This window comes from Oryzias latipes, chromosome 8 (assembly GCF_002234675.1).
Source record: "Oryzias latipes chromosome 8, ASM223467v1".
Taxonomy (NCBI): domain Eukaryota; kingdom Metazoa; phylum Chordata; class Actinopteri; order Beloniformes; family Adrianichthyidae; genus Oryzias; species Oryzias latipes.
The window spans coordinates 20,662,158-20,683,347 of record NC_019866.2 but is presented as its reverse complement, the minus strand read 5'-3'; the positions used below and the strand labels follow the sequence as shown (position 1 = coordinate 20,683,347).

The following is a 21,190-nucleotide window of genomic DNA, read 5'->3' as shown; positions in this document are numbered from 1 at the left end:
GTGCCTTTTTATCAGGAATTCCCTTCTCCTTCTAGCCTTCACCTTTTTTTGTTGTTGCAGACTGGAAAGGGAAAAGTCCCAAGGAATAGACTCCTCCAAAAGCAGCAGCACTCTAAAGACAGCAGATGAAGTGAAGGCCCATTTGGAGCATCAGCTGAAGCAGGCCAGACTGGCAGCTCAGCAGGTGAGTTCGGCCAGAGCGGCTCCTGCCTTCTCTGCTTCCACATCCGCACCCGTCTGACCACCAGCACCAACGTCTTCTGTTTGTAGAAACGCCTCGAGCAGCAGAGACTAAATACGACTGCTGCCACTTCCACCACGACCACCATCACCACCACTGCAGCCAGCACCCCCACGACCCTGAGGGCAGGACAGGCGCCCACCGGAGCTAAAATGGTGCTGGCCTCCAAGCTCGGCTCCACAGTTCCCTTCCAGCAGGACAAGAACTTCCACCAGTCCTTTGCTTCCTGGGTTAAACAGGGTCAAACCACCAACAGCTCTGGTGAGCAGCAGCAGCAGAAGGAGGAGGAGGAGGAGGAGGTGGAGGAGGTTATCAGGAGTTAAAGTCTATTTTGACTACTTTCTCGGTTTTATTTTAGTTTTCAGTTTTTCCCCAGTATTTCATTTTTTAACATTAGGGAGCCGGTTTAGCTCGTGCTGGTTTGCGGCGCCTTCCGTCCGTGAAACCAGGGTTCGACTCCGGGCTGCTCCCTGTTCCCTTCTCTACTTCTGTGCCGGTCCCAAGCCCAGTTGCTTTGAGAAGGTTGCGTCAGGAAGGGCGTCCGGCGTAAAACGTTGCCAAGTTTACCATGCGACTCGTTCGCTGTGGCGACCCCTGATGGGAAAAGCCGAAAGGGAAACTACATTTCATTTTTTAACATTAGAATGTTGGTCAAATGGGCTTACAGCCTCTTTGAATAACACTCTGAGAGGAATCATCTGAACTCCAGTGAACCATCAGATTTTCCAAATCCCAGCTCCTGGGATTGGACACCACAGACCTCATGGTACGTGGCACAGCTCCTTTCGGCTGGCAGCGGCTCCGGACCGGCATTCCTGCTGCCCTCTGCTGGGAAGACCGTTTCCTACTCCAGAGAGCAGGAAACGGTTGTGCTTGGAGCTCATGCCTTCCAAATGTTGCTGATATGAAGATGTTTTGATGCTGCTTTCACACCGAGCGCGGTTCACGCAGCAAATCTGCATCCGCCACAGCTGTTGACGCACGTCAGATTCCCTGCTCCTCCAAAAGTGTGTCCTGCCGCGTGTGGGAGGAGCTACTATCAATAGTTTTGCTGGCACGTGAAAGACGCGGATGACATTGAGAGACCAGGATTATTTATTTAGAAGAGCTCTACAAAAGCATCGGTCACCACGTCTTCACGTCTGGGTTCATGAGATCATTCAGAGACTCTCGCGGTACGGCGAGCTTCACCATCTACTGCAGCAGCTGCGTCTGAATGACGGCGCTTTCAGTGGTGCTTCCATGTCTCTGTGACCCAGGTTGATGACTTTCTGTCACAGGAAGGAGAAAAAATTAACATAAATTCAGAGGACCTTTTTTTGTTATTGTCTCGATCCAAATAAGAAAATATCATAAAGTTTAGGAGGGGAACAAAAAGCAACAATCAGCTTCCAAGTCTCCATGTTGTTTTGGACTTTAGCTGCTGATCATCAACGTGTCATGGACCAAAGCTGAGTCCCTGATTGGTTGACAGGATGCAAGTTCCAATATTTGAACTTTTCGCCTCTTTGCCCGCTCACTTTTCGCAAATATTATGCGAGCATGAATGAAACATGCTTGACCTGTGTGTGTTTGTTTGCACAAGCATGAGCTTGAAAGCTGTATTTGTATTGTGTACATGTTGATGTATGTGTGTGATGGTTTTTTAGAGCCAACAGGTATGTTTGTAATATTTGAGTGTGTCTGTGGAGATTGATCGAGGTCTTCCACTTTCGGCTTCTCCCATCAGGGGTCGCCACAGCGAATGAGTCGCATGGTAAATTTGGCAATGTTTTACGCCGATGCCCTTCCTGACACAACCTTCTCAAACCGGGCTTGGAACCGGCAGAGGTAGAGAAGGGAACAGGGAGCAGCCCGGAGTCGAACCCGGGTTTCACGGACGGAAGGCGCCGCAAACCAGCACGAGCTAAACTGGCTCCCCTGGAGATTGATCGAGGTGTTGTTTTTAAAAAAATGTCAGGGTCGTTAATTATTATTATCAGTAACCAATATTTGGTGCTGATATTCATTTGCAGTGAAAGTGCAAATTTTGATATTGGCATCAAAATTTAGAATAAAACAAACACCAGCAAATAACTTTGTTCATTTAAAAATAAATAAGTCAGTAAAAAAACAAATAAATCAGTACTGGTAATTGGTCGACCCCTACTTTTGACTGTCATCTACATTTGATCGTAATTATGAGAAACCTCCAGCTACTTGTTGCCTCTTTTCATCCTCTACTTCCTTTATCCTCTATCTCTAACATCCCACTGTCTTTCTCTTTGCCTTCCCGTCCAGTTAACAAGAAATCAGTGCAAATTACTCATTACTAAGTTTAGTCTTAAATCCAAAAGGGGTTTATACAAATATACACCTCGTTTGTCAGAAGATTCATAACCCGCTATTGAACCCACTATTGTAACAGAGGCCTGCAGCTCTCATCTGTTTGCTGCTGGACAGGGCAAGCAGGAAAAAAAAGTTGCAGAAAACACGCTGCCTCTAGAGAATCGTACTGCGCCCGCCGCTCAATAAATACCTCAGGATTTCTCACCATTTTTCTCTCTTTTTGTTTTTCAGTAAAAAGCCATATTTCTTTGAATTCTTGTCGAAAATCAAACATACACGTTTCATTGAATTACTTCTGGTCTAAAATAAAACTGCTGTTTTTTGAGGGCATTTACTTCAAAAGGGTGCTGCTCTGTCCTCATCATCCATCTTTCTCCTCTCATCAACAGGTGCAGGTCAGCAGAAAGTTGTCAGTATTTTCCCATCTGGGCCTCCAGCAAACCTTAGGACCTACAGCGCACTACACCCTACAACGGGCAACATCAACCTCAGATCTGCGCCCCCGTCCTCAAACGCTCAGCAGCAGGTGCAGTGACGCTCACCCCACCAGCTTTGCTTTTAATGAAACGCAGCTCCAAAGGACGCTCACTAATGTTTGAACTTTTGTTTTTAGACCGTCACCACGGGAGGCCTGACGACCACAAGCACAGCGGCGCCCGTTTCTCCATCTACCTCCACCATGAGAAATTCAGCTGCAGCTCAACAAGGTTTCAACTTCTGCAAACTAATGTTGTTTGTGTTGTATGTTAAAAAAAAGAACTAATCAAATGTAAACTCTTGGTGCAGCTTCACCTCAGCAGGCTTTGACCCAGATGAAACGTAATCATCAACCAGCCGTCACAGGTTCTGCAGCAGCATCTCCTGCCCCTGCAGGACAGAACTTTGCTGCTCCGGCCCAAAAACCCCAGCAGGGTCAAGTCAAGCTGACGATGGCTCAGCTTATGCAGCTGACACAGGGGGCACAGGTAAAGGACAACCCCTTTTTCATTTAACCTTGAATGTTGTCGTTTATGAGGCTGAAGATGGGTTTTGTCTAAAACTATGCAGGGAGGAAACCCAGGACTAACGGTGGTGATCCAAGGTCAAGGTCAAACCCAGGGGCAGCTTCAAATCATCCCACAGGGCGTTACTGTCATCCCCGGTCCTGGTCAGCAGTTAATGCAGGCCGCCATGCCCAATGGTCAGGTGCAGCGCTTCCTCTTCACGCCTATGCCCCCGTCCTCCTCTGCTGCCCCTTCCCCAACTGCTGCTCCTGCAAAACCTGTCCCCGCCCAGACCCAGATACCCACCCAAGTCCAAGCACAGGTCCACACAACTCCATCCTCCATGGCCCAAACACAAATGACGGCACCACTGCCGCTCCTACACACATGTCAAGCCCATCACAAATTTTAAGCTCCGCCCACAGCCCAGTTTCTGCCTCTGTTCAAACCCCAGTGGTTGCTACTTCACCTGCTCTGCCCCAGGCTGTGGCTCAAACTGCCCTACAAACACAGATCCCTGCCACTGCACCATCACCTGTCCCTACCCGTCACTGGGTTTGGTTGGAGCGCAGTATTTAACCTCCCCCTCTCCATCGGTTTCAATCCAGCCTCCCTCAAGCCTGAGTGTGACTCCTAGACAAGTCGTGGTCTCACAGCCCCACAGAACCAAACCAGTACCCACATCCCTGCTCTGACACACAACACCACCCTAATACCCAACACCGCCCTGACACACAACACCACCCTAATACCCAGCACCGCCCTGACACACAACACCACCCTAATACCCAGCACCGCCCTGACACACAACACCACCCTAATACCCAGCACCGCCCTGACACACAACACCACCCTGATACCCAGCACCGCCCTGACACACAACACCACCCTGATACCCAGCACCCCCCTGACACACAACACCACCCTAATACCCAGCACCGCCCTGACACACAACACCACCCTGATACCCAGCACCGCCCTGACACACAACACCACCCTGATACCCAACACCGCCCTAACACACAACACCACCCTGATACCCAACACCTCTCTGGCACACAACACCGCCCTAATACCCAACACCGCCCTAACACCTAATACCACCCCAATATCCAACACCACCTTGACTCCCAGCTTTGCCCTGACACCTAGCACCACCTCTACGCCAAACACCACTCTAGTTCCCAACACCGCCCTGGTGCCCAACACCACCTTCACATCAAACACCGCCCTGGCGCCCAACACCACCTCTACACTTAACACCACCTTGACATCCACTGCCACCTTTACTCCCAACTCCACCTTGATGCCCAGCACCACCTCTACACTTAACACCGCTCTGACACCCAACAACACCATCTTTACATCAAACACTACCCTAATGCCCAACGCTTCCCTGACATCTACCACCACCTTTACACCAAACACAACTCTGACCACCAACACCGCCCTTATACCTAACTCCACACAGATGGCCAGCACCACTTTTACACCCAACGCCACCCTGACGCCCAACACCACCCCTGTTAAGAGTACATGTTTGCTTTCAGTCCAGAGATCTCAAATCCACCCACAGCCCCTCAGTCCTGCCCAAAGCTTAATTCCAACATCTGTTCCAGTGCAGATGTCTGCTCCTGCAGCTGCTTCATCTGCAGTTACCGTCAGGTCTCTAATACAAGTTGCTTCTGCAGCAGCTCCATCCAACTTGAGCCAAATCCCAGTTTCTCCCTCACTACCTTGCCCTGTCCAGGCTCCAATGTCTGCCCTTACACCTATTTCTGCCCCAGTCATGACTGCTCTGTCTGCTCAAAGTCCCGTCCCATCACCAGCCAAGCCAGCAACCCAGATCCTCTCTGCAGTTTCTGTTCCTCCACTTACAGCTGTAGCAAATGCTGTTGTGACACCAGTCACAGCCACCTCCACCACACCTTCAGTGCCAGGTAAGGACGATTTCCACACCCTGAGTGTTTCCTTTGAGGATGTTTCTTTAAGCTGGTCAAACTTTAAAGCTTCACTTCTTTCCTGTTGTAGCTCGGATAGAGCAGAGGGCAGCTCAGCCCCAAGGTGGCCTCCAGCTTTCTCAGAACCTCAGACTGCAGTTCAGACGGCTCAGCAGGCTGCAGCTCCAGTCACACCACCTGCCCTGGTGTCTGTACCTGGCTCTGTATCAGTCCCCACAGCCTCCCCCATTACTCCTTCGCCTCAGCCACCCCTGACTCCGCCCACTCGAGCACAAGTCCAGCCCACTGCTTTGATATCCACACAGCAACTGCCGCAGACCATCTCAGCAGTGCAGGTTCATGTGAAGGGGATACCCGTTTCCTCTGTGGTGTCCCCCACAAGACCCCCACAGCCCCAAGCCCATACTCCTCTTCAGCTCCAGACCCAAATGTGCGCACAGGTTCAGCAGATGCCACACATCCAGACTCCTGCTCAGATTCACCCCCAGATCCAGGTTCAGTTCCAGCCCAGAGCACAACTTCAGCCGCAAACCCAAATCCAGCTGCAGTCCCCAACAAAAAGTGTGGGCCCCGCTGCAGACTCAAACCCAAGCACAATTCCAGGCCCAGCTGCAGTCCCCGACCCAGGTCCAGTTCCACCAGGTACAAGCATCATTTCAAACTAAACCACAGACTGAACCGCAGCTTCTATCCCAGCCACAGACCCAAATTCAGCTTCAACCTCAACCCCAGATCCAATCCCACCTCCTTCCCCAGGTCCAGGTCCAGCTTCAGCAGCAAAACCAAGTTCAAACTCACTCGTCCCTGCAGCCCCAGCTCCACATTCAGTCACACGTCCAGACGCAGCCCCAGTTTACAGTGCAGGCCCCACAACCGGCCGGGTCACGCAACAGCTTCAGGTCCAAGCCCCAACCCAAGTCCAGGCGAAACTCCAAGTCCAGTTCCAACCTCAAAGTCAGTCTCAAGTCCAAACACAGCCTCAGATCCAGGTCCAGTCCCCCATCAGGCATCAACTCATCACTGTTCCAGGTCTCCAACAGCCAGTCCAGCTGCTGTCCGCCTCTACCGCCGCATGTTGCAGCTCAGATCCAGGCCCAGATCCAGGCGCAGGCCCAGCAGCAGGGAGGCGCTGTTCCCCAGCAAATCAAGCTGCAGCTCCCCATCCAGATCCAGCAGAAAACCGGCCCAATTCAGGCCCACCAACTCCAGAACATGGTGACCATTCAGGCGTCAGCAGGAGTTCAGGAGCAGCTTCCAAGGATTCAGCCACAGCAGCAAGTCCAGCATGTGCCAAAGAAGAAGAAACACAACGAGGCTAAAAGGGAACAGGAGCAGAACACGCAGGTGTTAAGTCCTAAAGACGGCTCGCAGAAGCAGGTAGGCCCTGAGGAAAACAAGATTCCTTTGCAGGTGATTTGTATTCTTATTAACTGCATTTTTCTAATGAATATTAGGTGTTAGTGAAGCAAAATTCTGCAGTAGAACAGCTGAAGCAAAGGAAGACCCCAGGCTGCTGCAGAACGAGAGGAGAACCAGAGGTTTGGGTCTCCTAATGTCACATTTACCCAATCTGAGTTTGATCTCACTTCATTTCTGAATGTTACATTTTCTGGAAGACTCCTTTTCTCTAAACCAGACAACGCCTCGCCTCACATAGAATTTTCTGCCCTCAGAATGATCGTGTGCAACCAGGTAATGAAGTTCATCCTCGACAAGATAGAAAAGGATGAGAAGCAGGCCGCTAAGAAAAGGAAAAAAGAAGAGGTGGTGGAGCAGAAACGCTCCAAGCAGAACGCCACCAAGCTGACCGCGCTGCTGTACAAACACAAAGAGCAGCTGAAGGCTGAAAATCCTGAAGAAGAGGGCGCTGCTGGACAAGGAGCTGCAGCTTCAAGTGCAGGTCTTTAGAAATTCCACCACAGAGATGTAAACTCTGTGAGACGGGATGCAAAGTTTCTGCAGTACATGAGCAAAACAGATTATTCATGAATGCTTTTCCTGTCAGGAGGAGCTGAGGAGGGACTTGGCGAGGCTACAGCGAGAAAAGGAGAAGGCCCGGGCTGCCATTACCCAGGCCGCCGCAGCAACGGTGAAGGCGGCTGCCGCCGCCCAGTCCTCCCACCTCGTTCAGCCGCCACAGCTCCCCCACGCCACGGCGCCTCCGTCCTCCACCCACAAGCGCAAGAGAGACGACGAGAGAGACAGAGAAAAAAGCCAGAGATCGAGACAGACACCACGAGAAGACCAAGAAACGGGACAAAGACAGAGAACGGGACCGGGATCAAGAAAAGGAGCGTGATCAGGAGCGCGACAGACACCGGGAGAGAGACAAAGACGAGGACAGGGACAAGGACAAGGACCGAGACTCCAAACACAAAAAGAAGAAGAAGAAACTGTCTTCTACCTCAAAAGATCACAAGAAGGACACCAAACTGTACTGTATCTGCAAAACGCCCTACGACGAGTCCAAGTACGCTCGGCACCAACCATCTCCTGCACATCAGACATCACTGATGCCGGTTGTTGTCGTAAAAGTTGCCTTTTTCTCCCAGGTTTTACATCGGTTGCGACCTGTGCTCCAACTGGTTCCATGGCGCATGTGTCGGCATCACGGAGAAAGAAGCCAAGAAGTTGGAGGACTTTGTGTGCAGCGACTGCAAGCGCAGCCAGGAAGGAGGCTGCAGCGAGGAGCTGTACTGCATCTGCCGGACGCCGTACGATGAATCCAGTAAGGCTCGAAGGGATCCACTGAAAATTCGCCGTCTTGTTCCAAAGCCGGTACTGATGCACAGCAATGGCTCTCCTGCAGGTTTTACATCGGCTGTGGACCGCTGCCAGAACTGGTACCAACGGGCGCTGTGTGGGCATCCTGCAGAGCGAAGCCAATCACATCGACCTGTACGTCTGTCCACAGTGTCAGTCCACAGAAGACGCCATGACAGTTTTATCGCCCCTCACAGACAAGGACTACGAGGGCTTAAAAAAGAATATTGCGTTCATTGCAGGTCGGAATCCTCTCGTCTACACACAACACCTTACTGTGGTCCCTCGTTTTCTCAGGAGTTATTTTCTAATAACACCAACACCAGACAGTAGGAGTATAGATGTTTTGAGGCTGTAAAACTCCTCACTGCACGCTTTCTACTCTTTTCTTAAACAACATTTTCCCTTTTCTCTCTTGTTTAAACTGTCAAAGTTCTAGTTTTATAGAATGAAAAACAAAGATTTGATCGCATCAAAGAATTATGCAGCTCTGGAAAATGGAACGCTTTCTCGACAGGAGAGACGGCACGGAGATTGATTGACAGTAGAATACAGCCAAGCACAACACTCATTACAGTTTGCTGTTATCCATTAATTAGTAAAACATGCAAGTTTGCCTAGAAAAAAAACTGCTAAAGGTGAACCGCAGTATAGCGAGGGATCTCTTTTTAATTACTGTTATAATTTTAAATGTGGTTTTCATCCCTTTTTTGTCTTTATTGTTATTTTGCTTTTGTTTTTGCAGTCACACAAAATGGCGTGGCCTTTCCTAGAACCGGTGGATCCCCACGACGCCCCAGATTATTATCGGGTCATCAAGGAACCAATGGGTAGGAGCGAACGATGAAAAACAAACCGCAGAAGGAAGTGAAGCACGGCTCACTGACGCCATTCCTGACTTTCAGATTTCTCCACGATGGAAACCCATCTGCAAAAAGCGACATTACCAGAAAGCTCACGGAGTTCGTGGCAGACGTGACCAAAATCTTTGACAACTGTCGCTACTACAATCCCAACGACACCCCCCTTCTTTCAGTGTGCGGAGGTGCTGGAGGCCTTCTTTGTGCAGAAGCTGAAAGGGTTCAAGGCGAGCAGGGTAAGACGAGGCAGCGGCTCTGACGGAAGGTTCAAGCTCGGCTTTTTTCCTCTGCCCTCCGCTTCTCGGCTCACTGCGAGCTCTGACCGGCTTCGCTGGATCAGTCCTGTCGCTTTTCCTTCTCCTTCCATGACACTTTGTTTTTTTTCCTCCACCATCTGCATGTGTGTCTTAAACTTACAACACTAACTCAGTGAAAGCTGGAACCAATTCTACACACTCGGATAGCAGTTTCTTTTTAATGTGCTCATGGAATCATATGCAGTCATTTACAGAAAAAGCTTAAGGCATAAGAATCACAACTAAAGCAGTAAACCAAGAAAAATGTCATTAATTGAATTTAAGAACAGAAATAAATGCCAATAGTCCAGATTAACTCCTTAAATGCAAGAGATTAAGGCTAAAACCGAATTATTCCCACACTCCTACATTTATCCTTCCAAGCAGAGAGTTATGAAACATAGTGTCTCAGAAACTCAAGTTCTGGCACCATTACAGCTCCAAATGCCCCTACAGTTGGAGGGGTAGGGGTAGTATTCAGATTCAACCTTAATACCATTCATGTTTTTACAGGGACTCTTCAGCTCAGAAAAATGCCACAAGAACGTGTTAAAAACACCAAAAACACAACTTCTTTAAAGGTTAAAGACTTCCAGCTGTCAGGCACTGATCTAAGATGGTTTTCATTGTCAGGACTGTTAGGTAGAATGAAGATAAGCCTTCAATTTCAAGTAAATCTTATTCTGAAAAATGTTTGAAGCAACATTAACAAAAATCCATTTTTACAGGTTTACTTTGGAAAGAAACACAATGTCAACTTTTTGTTTGCATTATCATTTAAACACTTCCTCTTAGCTTAGCCAGAATACGCTCATATTTGAAACAAGTCACCATGAAGGGGTAAACATGCATTAATTAAATATAACCTTTTATTTTCTAAATAAAAGAACAATTGTTTTATATTTTACATCGTATAAACGTATTTAGTCCGACAAAATGTTTTCAAATGTTTCTTGCCTAAAAGCAGAAAAGTAAGCTTCAAATGACATTTTTGAGAATTTCTTTACTCAAATTGTTGTGAATCAGTAACAATTATTTGTTACTTAGAAAATACACCGGGTGGGCCTCAAGCTTCCTGCTCCACTCCATTCTGATGCATTCATTTGTGCACAAATAGACCCATGAACGTCTTTGTTTTCCTCCTCTGAGATGACATCTGGCTCCAGACCGCACGCCCGGATAGCTCCAATATTGCTCGCCATTTTTGTTGTACTGCTAATTTAGTTTAGGGTGTGATGGGCTAGCAGGAGAGAGTGTAAACAGAGAGCTTTCAGCAATAGGAAGTGGAAGGTCCTGCCCACAATTTAGAGAAAAAAATTACTAACGAACTGCTGCTGCTCCTGCAGAAACTCTGTCCTAAAAAACAACACCATCCAAAAGGATTTAGCTAAAAACAGCATAATGATAATTAAAATAGATCAAAAGATAATCAGAGTAGGACATTAGACATCTTTTGGATTGTTTTTATTAGCTCTTTAGAGTTTTCTCCTTTTCACAAAGCAGCCATAATAGAGTTGAAGTTTTCTGTCCAGCATCGGTCACATCAGGATCATTTGCATCGTCTTGCATTAGTGTCTGTTCACCTTTGGTGCATGCTTTTGTTTGAAGCCATCCATGTGTTCTTTCTTACAGATTGTCAGATTCTTAAGTGGGCCCAGTCTAGCTGGAGTCTGGACTGGATGCCGGGGTCTCTAGTGATCTTTAAATCTTCTTTTTTTTTTTATTCAAACAGAAAAAAAAAAAGATCCCAACTACTGATAATGAAAAAGCAGCATGTCGACATTTTCATTTCCCTGTTTCTGATCGACACCCAGTAGAAGATTCAGTGGGATTTTAAATACATTGGGTTTCTAAACCTGTATTATTGCTAAAAACATCTCAGTTTTGATTAGATATGTTAAATATGTTGTCTACAATGTATAAAGCGCACATTTTATTTATGAGAGAGATATATTTATGTCAACTTTTCTATGTTCCTTCCACCCTCAGTTTGACCCGTCTGCCATACTAAAGTGACTATGTACGTTTTAAATAATGATGAAAACCAAACATTTAGATTTGTTTTTTACATTCTAAAATGTACTACAAGAAGGAGGGATTTGTTCCCACTGCCCCCTGATTTTGTAGCTGTGGAAAAAGAAAAAAAAAAGCACCAATAAATGCATTCCAAGTGTCATCACGCCACATGGCTGCATGATCCGACTTCTTGCAGCTTCTCTGTCTGCCTTTAAGCTGTACAGATGTGTAATGTGAAGAGCTCTCAACAGCTGCTCTCTCTCCACATCCTGTAGGTCTCATAACAACAAGCTTCAGTCTTCTTCAGCCTCTTAGAAAGCGTTGCACATTGAGCAAACTAAATGCACTTGCCTAAAAAAAAAGGCTTTTCTGAACTGAACTCTGTGATGCTCCGGCGTGCAACCAGCAGTGCTGCTTTCACAGGACCAGTCAGGCGGGGCGCCCCCTTCCGTTTAAAGCTGTACGGGGACCTCTCTGACCTGTCTCCATCTGCGGGCCTGAACCGAGGAGCAGAAACACCTGAGGCATTTCAGGAGAAAGTTACCTCGGAGAAACTCTTAAGGAGCTCTCGTATTTCCATGTATCTTATTTTTTACCTTTTTTTTTTTTTTTACACTTTGTGGAAAGATTTCTTTCGACCATTTTGTGGTCATCATGTCTGCTAACCGCTCAGTGGCTGAGTTCTACTGAGCATCATGTCCAAATGTTCAGAGTTCAAAGTGGAACAACGTTTTGCATCCATTTCCACTCATCCTTCAGTGGCATAAAAGACTGTTTTTGGGACGTTGCTAATAAACTGTAAAACCTACTGAAAGTGCAGTAAGAAGCTGAGGAGTTGCTTTGCAATTGTGGCCGTCTGACGAGGGTGAAATAGTTGAAGGTTCCTCCCCTTTGTAAAAGTCATCAGATTTGAACTTGATTTCTTTTTTTTGTATTGCAGCTGAACACATATTGATGTATATGGAATTAATAAAACTGAAGACTGATTTTGTCTTTGTGTATCTTTAGTAATGTAAAGCAGTCATGATCAACTTTAAATTGCAACAAGTTTTAAAATGAATTTAAAATATAAATATCAGTGTACCTTGTTGCTTATGTATATTGCAAAACTATTAAGGACAAAACATGAAAATCAAAAGAATATTTTTTTAAGATGAATGTGAATGTTGTGTTTGTTAAAAAAATACACATACTTTTAAATATCTTTTTTTTTTACCTGTTTTGTGTAAAATGTGTGTATTTTAGATATTAATATCCACAGTAGTTTCACGCAGAATTAATTTTTTTTACCAAAATGCATTAAAAATAAAATTATAAGCAAAAGAAAACATTTTTTTGCTTTAAAAACAAAACCTGTTGTTTAAACACATAATTTCAAATAATCCAAAATAACGTTTATTTTTTCCAGCTATATTGAACATAACAGAGTACAAAACACAACATCAAGGAATACATCACATCGATCATCATCAGCAACAATCATTGCCATCATTCCGAACTTATTTAGCCACATCAAGTAATAAACGTATCAGAAATAACTTTTAATTTGAAATTTTTGATTAAAAAGATGACAGACGCTTTAGACATCGTCACAAAGTCAAGTATCGCGATACTTCTAACGTGACGTCACTTCCCGTCAGAGCCTTGATTTTTTTTCAAAGAAGCCAATCAGCGCCCGCGGTCAGATGCTTTCGCTCGAACAACCCAATCAGAAACCATTGTACCGACAATTTAAAGGTCAGCGCAGCATTTTCTGAACATTTCCTTTTCTTCAGAGGAGAGGTGAGTTAATTTTAAGCTGTCTTTCTCAAACCTACGAAGAATTTCATGTAATTGCTCCCAAATGTTATGTCTTTCAAACTTTTACTTTGATAAACGTCGCTTCACCCAAACACATGTCACTTTTGGAAGTCGAATAATGAGCTCAGCATGCGTGCTTACATCTATTTTAGGACAGTTTGTACTTAATATGTTAATCTTGTGTTTTGCAGGTTTTACATTTGATCAGGACTTAACTTTGCCGTTTTCGGCTCGTTTTTTTCCAATCAAAAATGTCTGAAACTCCACGCTTGACTCAGTTTAAGAACAAAGGCAAGGATGCCAACGTGAGTTGACCCAGGCCGGCCTCATGATCTCAAAGTACGGCATGTCGTCGCTGAGTGCAGCCGTGCAGGTGTGTGACGTTTTCACGTGATTGTTGCAGGAGCTGCGACGCAGGAGGGTGGAGGTGAACGTCGAGCTCCGGAAGGCGAAGAAGGATGATCAGATGTTCAAGAGGAGGAATGTGGCGGCGGCTCCGGAGGAGGCCACTTCTCCTCTTCAGGAAAGGACTCAAAACTGCCAAGTAAGCTCTGTTCCAATTCTTTTAAGTAATAACAAGGAGCAAGCAAATGTTAAAAAGCGCCAGTTGTGACTATCAACTGACCAAAAAAACTAGTTCTTCTCTGTAGTGAAACATTGTCTCGTTTAATTTTCTTAGATTTCTTCATAGTCACTAATTGCTCCACATGTGATTTCATGCAGAACTCCAGGCAGTGGACGATTGAAGAGATCGTCTCTGGGCTGAACAGTGGCAGCCGTGAGTCCCAGCTGCAGGCGACCCAGGCCGCACGGTAACACCTCCCCCACCCAAAAAAATTTAAGTGTTCTGATCCACAGCCAAGTTATAAGCTCCAACTTTTCTATTTTTTAATCCAGGAAACTTTTGTCACGCGAAAAACATCCTCCCATTGACCAGATGATCAGCGCCGGCCTCATCCCCAAGTTTGTGGCCTTCCTGGGATTGATGGATTTTCCTCCCATCCAGTTTGAGGCCTCCTGGGCTTTGACAAACATCGCCTCCGGAACGTCCGATCAGACGGCCGCTGTGGTTGAGGGCGGGGCCATCCCCGCCTTCATAAACTTGGTCACGTCCCCCACCTGCACATCAGCGAGCAGGCGGTCTGGGCTCTTGGAAATATTGCTGGTAAAGGAACGACTGTTGGGGAAAATTGTCATGAAAATGTTTTCTTGGCTACAAGTCTCTTCCTCCTTCAGGTGACGGATCAGCTCTCCGAGACAGAGTGATCAAGCATGGAGCTGTGGCCCCTCTGCTGAGCCTGCTGGCCGTCCCTGACCTGAATGTGTTTACTGTAAGTTTCGTTTCTTTAACTCTCTGGTGGCGCCCGGCACGTTGAGACGTTCCAGTTTCACAGACATATGTTCATTTTCTTTGTCTGGATTCTTTACAGCCTGGCTTTTTGAGAAACGTGACGTGGACGTTGTCGAATCTTTGCCGCAACAAGAACCCATCCCCACCCATAAGCGCCGTCCAGCAAGTCATGCCCGCCCTCATCCGGCTTCTCCACCATGATGACCGGGAGGTGCTGGCTGACGCCTGTTGGGCCGTTTCCTACCTGACAGATGGTTCAAACGACCGCATAGAGATCGTGGCCGGGACGGGTTTGATTCCCCGCCTGGTGAAGCTGCTCGGCTTTGAAGAGCTGCCCGTAATTGTAGGTATCCGCTTCCTTCTGCTTCTAGTGAGGTTTCGCAGGATTGCGAAAGTCACCTTTGACCTTTCCTCCAGACTCCAGCTCTGCGTCCATTGGCAACATAGTGACGGGTACAGACGAGCAGACTCAGGCCGTTCTGGATGCCGGGGCCTTGTTCATGTTCCCTAAACTGCTGCGGCACAAGAAGCCCAACATTCAGAAGGAAGCCGCCTGGACTCTGTCCAACATCACAGCCGGGAAGACTCTCAGATCCAGGAGGTCATCGATGCCGGCCTGGTGCCGTACTGGTGGACCTGCTGGTGCGGGTAAGTCACGAAGAGCGTTCGGTCCGATCCATAAAGTCAGAGCTCCTTGTCACATTCCTGCAAAACCCTCTGTCCCTGCAGGCTGACTACAAAACCCAGAAGGAGGCTGTGTGGGCAGTTACAAACTTCACCAGCGGGGGCACTGTTCAGCAGGTGGTGTACTTGGTCCAAGCAAACGTTCTGGAACCCCTGCTGAATCTGCTCTCCTCCAAAGACTGCAAAACCGTCCTCGTCATCCTGGATGGCAATAACCAACATCTTTTTGGTGAGTAGACGTTTTTGTCGATTACGTTTATGACTTTGCGTCATTTTTACGCCCAAACGTTTTGTTTTGAAAGGCTGGAGATAAGATCGGGGAGTCCGACAAACTCAGCCTAATGATTGAAGAATTTGGCGGCCTGGACAAGATCGAGGCGCTGCAGGCTCATGAGAACGAGATGGTCTACAAAGCTGCTCTCAATCTGATTGAGAAGTACTTCTCTGAAGAGGTTGGTGGTGTTGTGGAGCGCGGAGACTGTCCTCCCTCTGAAGCTCTCTGACTGGGTTTTGTCCTCATTTCAACAGGAGGAGGTGGTGCAGTGTGTGGTTCCACAAGCAACGGATCACTCGTACACTTTCCAGATCAGCGATGACCAGAGCACTTTCAATTTCTAAATGGCTTCTGCTGATGTCTGCACTCGCCTCTATGCTACTGTTTGTCGGTTTTCTATGTTTTGTACAAAAACTTTTAACACAAGTTTGTAAATAAAGTTATTGAATCTTGCCATGTTTGTCATAAAATGCATTTTTTCATATTTAAATTCAGATTTGTGCATTGGTGGATCATATCTACGAAGCGACGGTTAGAATTTTAATCCAACAATTCAAAGGGCTAAGAGTTGGTCCAAAAATGAGTTTTTGGGTCAGTTTTTGACCATCTGGATTTGTAAGTTCTACCTATTTAAAGGATTGTGTTGCTGTACTGTGCTCCTCAGTGAATGAGTTCTTATCCAGATGAGTAAAACAAAGGTATGTGGATCTGACTAAGTGGATGCATCAGAATGGAACCATATAGCAAAACTGTAGTATTTCCTTCACTGAAAGTTTCTTCAAATGGCAGTTCTTTTGTCTGCTCCTGATTGACGTGAGAAAAATGCCACCAAAACATGTTAAAGTCGCCATCAGAGTGGTTCCCTAAAGGCGGGTGTTGACGCTCTGTGCTCCCTGAGTGACCTAGGTAAAAAGTTTTAATACCGGTTTCATAATCCCCATCTTATAAATAATCTCAAACTAAATCAGACCATGCTTTGTAAAGGGGATTTTCATAATCTAATACAATAATATTCTAATAAGCTAAGTTATTTTCTAAAAAAAAGTGGTTTACAAAGACGTGTATACTTCTCAGGAAAGGTATTTCACCCAAATTGTTTTATTCATTTGACATGTATTCCAGTAACAGGGGATTTTGTTTATTTGTATTGATTACACTTTCTAAACTTCTTTTGAAAGTTCAATAATTATATAGTTGTCATACTAAAAAGCCACAATTAAAATGCATTTGCAGTGAAAAAAGTGGCATCTATCTGATCAATTGGAAAAAATGCATATGCTAAATTTACAGGTGATTATTACAGGATGGCACTAGGTGTCACTAGAGAGGAATATCAGACACTGCAGCCAGACAAATTTTTCAACTGTTAGTGTTTCATGAAACCAGCTGGCTGTGGCTGACGTTTGCATGCTGCAGATTCCTTCCAGCACGTACACACTGGCCATAATGTGTTTCTTTGAATGCTCAGTCTAATTTCTTTAGATGTGAATGTTTATCTGAACTCTGGTGTGTTTGACACAAAAGTGCCCTGATCCGCTCTGAATTCTCAGTTCACTTGTAAACCGAAGAATGGGTTGAACCAAATGGCTTTGGGACTGTGCTCCATAAGTAGCAAGGAAAACAGGTCTCACTGTAGATTTTATTCAGATGGTAAAGTCCACTTCACTACAAAGAATGCATGTGTGAAAGCAATATTTGATCTTTTTTAAGCATTTTCCCCATTTTAACTGAATCCACAGGACTGTTTTAATGTGAAAGTAACCAGTACTAAATAATGATCACCCTTTTCAAGGATAAAAAGGAAGTATTTAATATACTTCACAAAATGTCAATTTAAACAATATTTATCTGTGTTATTGTTTATTCGCTTTCATAATTTTATTGCTTAAGTTAAAGGATCCCTTAGGCCTTAATAAATTCAGCAACACCCCTGTAAAAATCGTAAAAATTATGCTTATGTTCCCTGCTCCTGTAAAATTCAAACCCCGAGTGTAACCCTGACTTTTTGTACCACATGACACAAGCGTCTCTGCGGGTCCCCCTCGCCCCCACCCCCCGGAGCGTGCTGACGTCATCCGTCTGCTCCCCGCACGCCGCCGCAGCCTCCTGAAGCGGGATCTACCCCCAGAGGCTCAGCAGTTCAACTCTCGACAAGCAGAGAGGAGGACTCGGCGGCTCCCTCTGAAGATGTGAAGCCCAACGGCGCCAGCACGTCCACGCGGCCTGAACAGGAGAAAGAACGTCACTTTGTAGAAATGCCATCTGCGCCGCGATTTTTTTCTTCATGTTGTGAAAAGACCATTTTTCCACGTTTACTAGCTTCGCTATGGCAGTTCGGTTCCACATCCGGGCCACAGTGCTCCATTATTATAGTCTAAAACTAGCGGAGAGGTTCAGCGACCTTTTTTTTAATATATATATTATTTATATTTTACTTTAATATATATTTTCAGCAGTAGAGGTTGGAACCAAGAGGAAATGTCTAACCAAGGAGTTCGGCGGAATGGCCCCGTGAAGCTGCGACTAACAGGGTTACCGAGCGACGCTTTAAATCTCCAACTCTATTCCCACACACTAGCTTGGAAGGTTGGGTGTATTTGCTGGATGAACCGTTCCCATGGGTCGCGGAGTTGGCTCGCTGCCTACCCTTTTCCTCCTGTCATTTACGTATTTCATTTCAGTAGCCCAAATGTTATTTAAATGTGTATATTTTCCTATGCTGTTTCCACAAAATGAATAAATATTCTCGTGGACGCGAAATGTACCCCTAAATTGTATTATATTGTTCTTGGAAATAGTCTCAGCCTTGGGATTGAAATGACCATAAATAACACGGATCCCACACAGAAAGAGCGTAGGTCTGTCTGTGTTCGTTTAGTTTTATTTCTGTAGGATACAGAAATTAAAGGTGGTTTTTCTTGCATTTAAAATAAACATAAATTGCTCAGAGGAAACGAGAGTCGCCTGGGAGTCTGTTCCGCCGGCAGACGGACGGGTTCACGGTTGTAGTAGCTGACGTTAGCTTAGCCAGCCAGTCACCCCGCCAGTTGGCCACAATAATCGAGCCTTTATGCCCGCTGACCGCTCCAGCCCCGGCTAAAGTTGACAGGCAGCCCCACAGGTCACCAGCGTCTACAACTGCCATTGAGCAGTGTGCCATAATATTTACTGGCAGACAGCTGCCGCCTTTGTTGTTGCTAAAGCGGGTCAGTGTTGAGTTTCTGCAGACGGAACCACGTTTTCCCCCCCCCAAAACCCTAAAAATGCAGGTCATATACGGAGGAGGTGGGTCATTATGGAGCTGTTTAGGTGGCTTGTTTTCAACAGGTTTACGTGAGGGCAGCGCTGTTTTGACTGAGACAGGCAGGGGTCAGACAGCTGCCTTTTTGTTGATGTATGGCCAAAGCCTGACCTGAATTTGGTTCAAGGTCTGACTTGTTCCAGGAGGAAGCATCCAGTTAAATATTGAAGCTGGGGCTGTTTCTGAAAGGAACGAGAGGATCAGTCAACAAGCAGAATTTTGGGATATAGAGTATTGATGTACAGGTTGCAGGTTTGGCCAAGGACAGCAAGCTTTTCCACATTCATGGTAGATTAGAGTTCATTACTCAACAAAGATGGGTTTTTGGACTCTCTGCAGTCTTTCACTTCACTTAAAAGCCCCACTCCGATGAAAATAGTGTTTTTAACATATTTTAAGAAAATGAAGCTTTTAATTGCATTTTTGACTATTTCTTTATTCACATTGTTGTAAATCAGGAGTGTATTAAATAAAAGCCATTTGAAAAAGCTTGTAGCTGTGATGTAGGTACAACAGGCTTCCTGCTCTGCTCCATTCTGATGCATCCACTTACAGATGAATGGATACATGCACATCTTTGTTCTCCGTGTCTGAGCTGGAATCTGGCTCGACGCTGTACGGCTGGATAGCTCGGATATTGCTCGCCATTGGTGTTTGCACCTGTAATGTTAGGTTGGGGTTGTGAGGCTGTAAGCTAGCAGGAGAGCGTGGAAACAAATCGATGATGGGAAATACTCAGTGTCAACAGTCGCATCTACAATTCAGAGGCAAATTTCTGATAAACTCCTGCTGGTCTGCAAAAGCTATGTCCTATAAAATGAGACAGTGTTTTTTTTTTGTTTTTTGTTTTTTAAAAGTTTGCTTAAAAATGTCACGATCAGATTTAGAAGACCAATGGGAACACTTTGAAAATGGATCAAAAGCTGATTGGAGTGGGGCTTAGAGCCTTTTTAAAAAGAGTTTTTTTAATGAACAGCCTTATGCAAGTCAAGAGGACATATTAAATCGCCTGAACTTTCTGTCTTTTCTACAGAAAGCAGTGTGGCTGTGAACTGGTCACTACAACTTGAGATGAACCGCAGTCGTTTTTAAGTGGAATGTAAAGAATGTGTGTCTGCTGTGAAAAAACGGCGTGAGCAGACCTCACAGACCACCTCTCCTCTTGATACTGAGTGGCGCCGCACTCCCAATCAAACCTCATTTTGTTTTTTTGTCCTACACAACAGTGGTTTGTCCATTTTCTGATCTTGTATTCAGTTCTTTTTTAGTAGCCGATCAACTTTTCCTGTTTGTTGGTTTCAAACAGCATATTTCTGGGCTTGGATTGTAACTCCTAATTTACATTTTTTTACAGCAACAGCAGGGCATAAAGTTATTGACTCAAGTACGTCCGACTCCACTTCAGCAGGTTCCAATCTACAAACTTCATGGCTGTCAGTGCTGAGCCTTTTCCGCCTGACCTAGTATTTCACATATGGAAGTGGTTGACACACACACACAGACAAACCAGCAACAATTGAGGTTGTCGTCTGTTGTTTATGATTTTTTTTCTTTGTATATTCAGGTCAGAGTCCTGTGCTGGAACTGTGAGGCATGCACAGGGCATCTGGGTCAGGTTGGGGTAAAATGGACATATGCAGGCATGAGGAATTTAGCTCCTAACTTCATTCTTTGCTTGTTGGAAAATAACAGAGCTGTTTTAGTTCAGCTTTTAGATAATGTGTTAAAGTTTAGTTTGAAGAGAGGCTTGGAGCAACACAGGGATCTTTGGAAAAGGCCAATCAAAGAAAAGGTTGGAAGAAGTTTTCCATAATTTGTGAGCTACTTTTGTAGTTTGGTGTAATTCCTGTTAGGATTTGTTATTGACTCAGTTTGTCCTATGCATTTTTCATAGGCATTGCATGAAGATTGATGGCAGGTTGTCATCACAAACTAACAGCTAGAAGACCAATTCTGTCACGGCTGTAATACTGCATTCACACCGGATGTGATGTGTTCGTCAGGGGGGCGTCGAGTTTCAATGGGGCCGTGGTGTTGCTGGAGGCTGTCCCGGTTACTGTTGGGCGAAGGCGGGATACACCCTGGACAGGTCGCCATCCATGAAGCCCGCTACGACGACATCCATGGTCTGACCTGTCCAGGGCGTCGCCTGCCTTCGCCCAACTGTGACCAGGACAGTCTCCGGCAATTCAGCATAGCGAGCAAAGAAGGAGGATTGAGTGAGTGAGCACCACCGCTTAGGGTCCAGCAATGTGACACTGGGCAGCGGCGCTCGCGATACTAGCCCGCGGGCGGTTGGCTGCTAGCAGATGGAGAGCGGGAGCCGTCATGA

At 45.9% G+C, this 21,190-nt stretch overlaps 5 protein-coding genes across 6 annotated transcripts in view; all 5 read left to right on the top strand.

The window, feature by feature from the left end:
- The window catches only part of LOC111947806 (nucleosome-remodeling factor subunit BPTF-like), an 8,723-nt gene extending 4,610 nt beyond the window's left edge, over positions 1-4,113 (top strand). The window contains exons 2-7 of the mRNA XM_023957950.1: positions 36-184; positions 271-502; positions 2,959-3,095; positions 3,183-3,276; positions 3,356-3,534; positions 3,617-4,113. Of these exons, the coding sequence (XP_023813718.1) occupies positions 36-184; positions 271-502; positions 2,959-3,095; positions 3,183-3,276; positions 3,356-3,534; positions 3,617-3,964 (1,139 nt within the window). The 3' untranslated portion in view covers positions 3,965-4,113. The remainder of the gene's footprint in view (positions 1-35; positions 185-270; positions 503-2,958; positions 3,096-3,182; positions 3,277-3,355; positions 3,535-3,616) is intronic.
- Positions 4,114-4,214: 101 nt separating this feature from the next.
- On the top strand, positions 4,215-6,389 carry LOC111947811 (flocculation protein FLO11-like). The gene is made up of 2 exons (XM_023957980.1): positions 4,215-5,492; positions 5,584-6,389. Exons 1-2 carry the CDS (start codon positions 4,859-4,861, stop codon positions 5,766-5,768), a joined length of 819 nt encoding a protein of 272 aa, XP_023813748.1. The 5' UTR covers positions 4,215-4,858; the 3' UTR covers positions 5,769-6,389.
- Positions 5,942-11,810, top strand: LOC111947805 (nucleosome-remodeling factor subunit BPTF-like). Its single transcript, XM_023957949.1, is given in 17 exon segments — positions 5,942-6,007; positions 6,093-6,155; positions 6,270-6,890; positions 6,968-7,018; positions 7,020-7,051; positions 7,187-7,361; positions 7,363-7,413; positions 7,519-7,722; positions 7,889-7,983; positions 8,066-8,103; positions 8,363-8,493; positions 8,495-8,518; positions 9,022-9,106; positions 9,182-9,216; positions 9,219-9,299; positions 9,301-9,372; positions 11,725-11,810. Coding segments are annotated over 17 exon segments (1,863 nt in total). The 3' UTR covers positions 11,764-11,810.
- A 1,281-nt stretch (positions 11,811-13,091) lies between these two features.
- LOC111947810 (importin subunit alpha-1-like) lies at positions 13,092-15,922 on the top strand. The gene is given in 16 exon segments (XM_023957974.1): positions 13,092-13,230; positions 13,440-13,553; positions 13,652-13,792; positions 13,972-14,060; positions 14,146-14,357; positions 14,360-14,413; positions 14,485-14,579; positions 14,679-14,942; positions 15,017-15,029; positions 15,032-15,178; positions 15,181-15,225; positions 15,228-15,247; positions 15,329-15,490; positions 15,492-15,512; positions 15,586-15,735; positions 15,812-15,922. Coding segments are annotated over 15 exon segments (1,557 nt in total). The 5' UTR covers positions 13,092-13,230; positions 13,440-13,499; the 3' UTR covers positions 15,902-15,922.
- A 1,962-nt stretch (positions 15,923-17,884) lies between these two features.
- The window catches only part of LOC101160323 (E3 ubiquitin-protein ligase SMURF2), a 64,675-nt gene continuing 61,369 nt past the window's right edge, over positions 17,885-21,190 (top strand). The window contains exons 1-2 of one of the 2 annotated variants that reach the window (XM_023957969.1): positions 17,889-17,948; positions 18,011-18,087. In XM_023957969.1, the coding sequence (XP_023813737.1) occupies positions 18,036-18,087 (52 nt within the window). In that variant the 5' untranslated portion in view covers positions 17,889-17,948; positions 18,011-18,035. Of the gene's footprint in view, positions 18,088-21,190 lie in introns of both variants that reach the window. The other variant, XM_004071819.4, reaches the window with a different exon arrangement.